This window comes from Erigeron canadensis, chromosome 2 (assembly GCF_010389155.1).
Source record: "Erigeron canadensis isolate Cc75 chromosome 2, C_canadensis_v1, whole genome shotgun sequence".
Classification (NCBI taxonomy): Eukaryota; Viridiplantae; Streptophyta; class Magnoliopsida; order Asterales; family Asteraceae; genus Erigeron; species Erigeron canadensis.
The window spans coordinates 11,328,622-11,330,509 of NC_057762.1; the positions used below are offsets into that span (position 1 = coordinate 11,328,622).

Below are 1,888 nucleotides of genomic sequence, written 5' to 3' on the forward strand. Positions count from 1 at the left end.
ACACTCGATTTGCAATGGTAACTTTCCTTGACATTCCAACTTACCTTTACCAATATGTGGTGTTTGATAATGGTTGCTACCATGCACCTTCATTATTTCTTTCATGCATGTTTGTAGAGTCAAAAAGACGTTTAAGCTCATGGGATGACATTCTTTCAAAAGAGGTTTGGACTGCATGAACCAATTCATCTATCGAACCGAAAACCTCTTGCTATTGAAGTGATTGAATTGCACGAAAAAACCCGAGATCTAATACATTTAAATCCGGGCTATTTGGAGGTTGAAAACGAAGTCGAATATCAAACCCATCTCGAGATGCTTCTTGAATAAATTGTTCATCGTCAATGCTAATATGTGGCTTCGCGTTGTCTTGTTGAATGAAAATTGGACCTGAATGACCTTGTGGCCATTTATTCCTAATAGCCGGTAGTACTTTATCAATTAACCATGACCTCGTTACTTCTTTAGTCACAGATAAGATAGGCTTAGTCTCTAAAGTTCCCGCAACACGATTCTTACTTGAACGTTTTGCGGGTTCAAGTTTTGTGAAAGGAAAGATACCTATCTTTCCCGAAAAAATTTCATTACCAGGCATATCAAATCATGGTCATGCAACAGCGGCTAAAAACATAACCTTTGTGATAAATTTTTTTGATTTACACGTTCTTAACGGCTCATCCTCGCCAGGTACAAGGTAATAAAGTTTTGATGGTTTTGACATGTAAAACCATTTTTCATCAATGTGAACGACGTTAAACATATCATAAAATGGAGTAGACAAAGATGGAGGAATCATTGATAAACAAAATTCTAACCTTGCCTTTTTATTCTCTTCTGTCAAAGTCGGCTTGATAGCATTTGTGTGTGGTTGAAGTTCACCTTCTTTTATTCTTCTATGCACCATTGATTTTGAAACATTGATTGCTTTCGCAATTGATCGAATATTGGTTCGACGCCGTAGTGGTTTTTGTGAAACTTGATTGAAATTGATTTGTACCCTTTTTTGTCTAACTACATATGGCTTCCTTGAAGACACATCGACTACATATCCATGACTGAATTAGAACCTAGCTCGATGCCAAATACGACTTACAGTGCGAGTAGATACGGAGAAATGTGATGCCACATCGCTTATAGATCCATATTTTAGTTTCCCGTCGATACTTTGTTGCAACAAGGCTTCATATATGGTTCGACATTGGGAATCAGTCAAGTTTGGTTTAGTGTCTAAGTTAGTAAGACTATCGATTTTCTAAAAGGAAATTGAGTATAAGTGCTAGCTTATTGAAAGAGAAGGAAAGAATGTGACACTAAGCAAATTGGTTATGTAAGTCCCAACTCAAGAGATGGTACTCTACTGGAGACACCTCTATGTCAATAGTGGAGTTTCTTTGCAATATGTTCACCAGATCTGGACTCGACCAGTTGGGGTGAACAGTATACCAGGTTATCTGGATGGTTTACTTATTAATGTGACAAAGTAAATAAGTAAATACAAAGCAATAATAAATTAACTTGTAAAGTAAATGGTGAGACAATATATATTTTTCATATGTATTTTATTTATTGATTATAAACAAAATACAAAGGTTGATGCGGAACCAAGATGTTACAAGTATGTAAATATCCTAACAACCTATGAAATACAATTGATCTATAACTTGGAAATTCCCTTGTCAATCGAAACACTTGGAGTTATGAAATGTTCTTTTTTGCGATTGAGTGAATATTGCATAAGCACACCAATGTATTGCAAAGTGTAATTGCAAAGACTTATATTTTTGTGTTGTGCAATGGCTTCTATCTATAGGCAAAGGTTGACATTGGGAATGTCAACTTTGTCGTACAAATATGGTTGAGAGCATTTAAGGATGTATGAACTTTTCCT

The 1,888-nt window shown here is 35.6% G+C and overlaps 1 protein-coding gene across 1 annotated transcript; it reads right to left on the bottom strand.

Moving 5' to 3' along the window:
* Positions 1–211: 211 nt before the first annotated feature.
* Positions 212–904, bottom strand: LOC122587706. Its single transcript, XM_043759870.1, has 2 exons — positions 661–904; positions 212–561 (listed from the first exon to the last, which is right to left on the bottom strand). The coding sequence occupies exons 1-2, from the start codon at positions 902–904 to the stop codon at positions 212–214; spliced, it is 594 nt and encodes a 197-aa protein (XP_043615805.1).
* Positions 905–1,888: the final 984 nt, after the last annotated feature.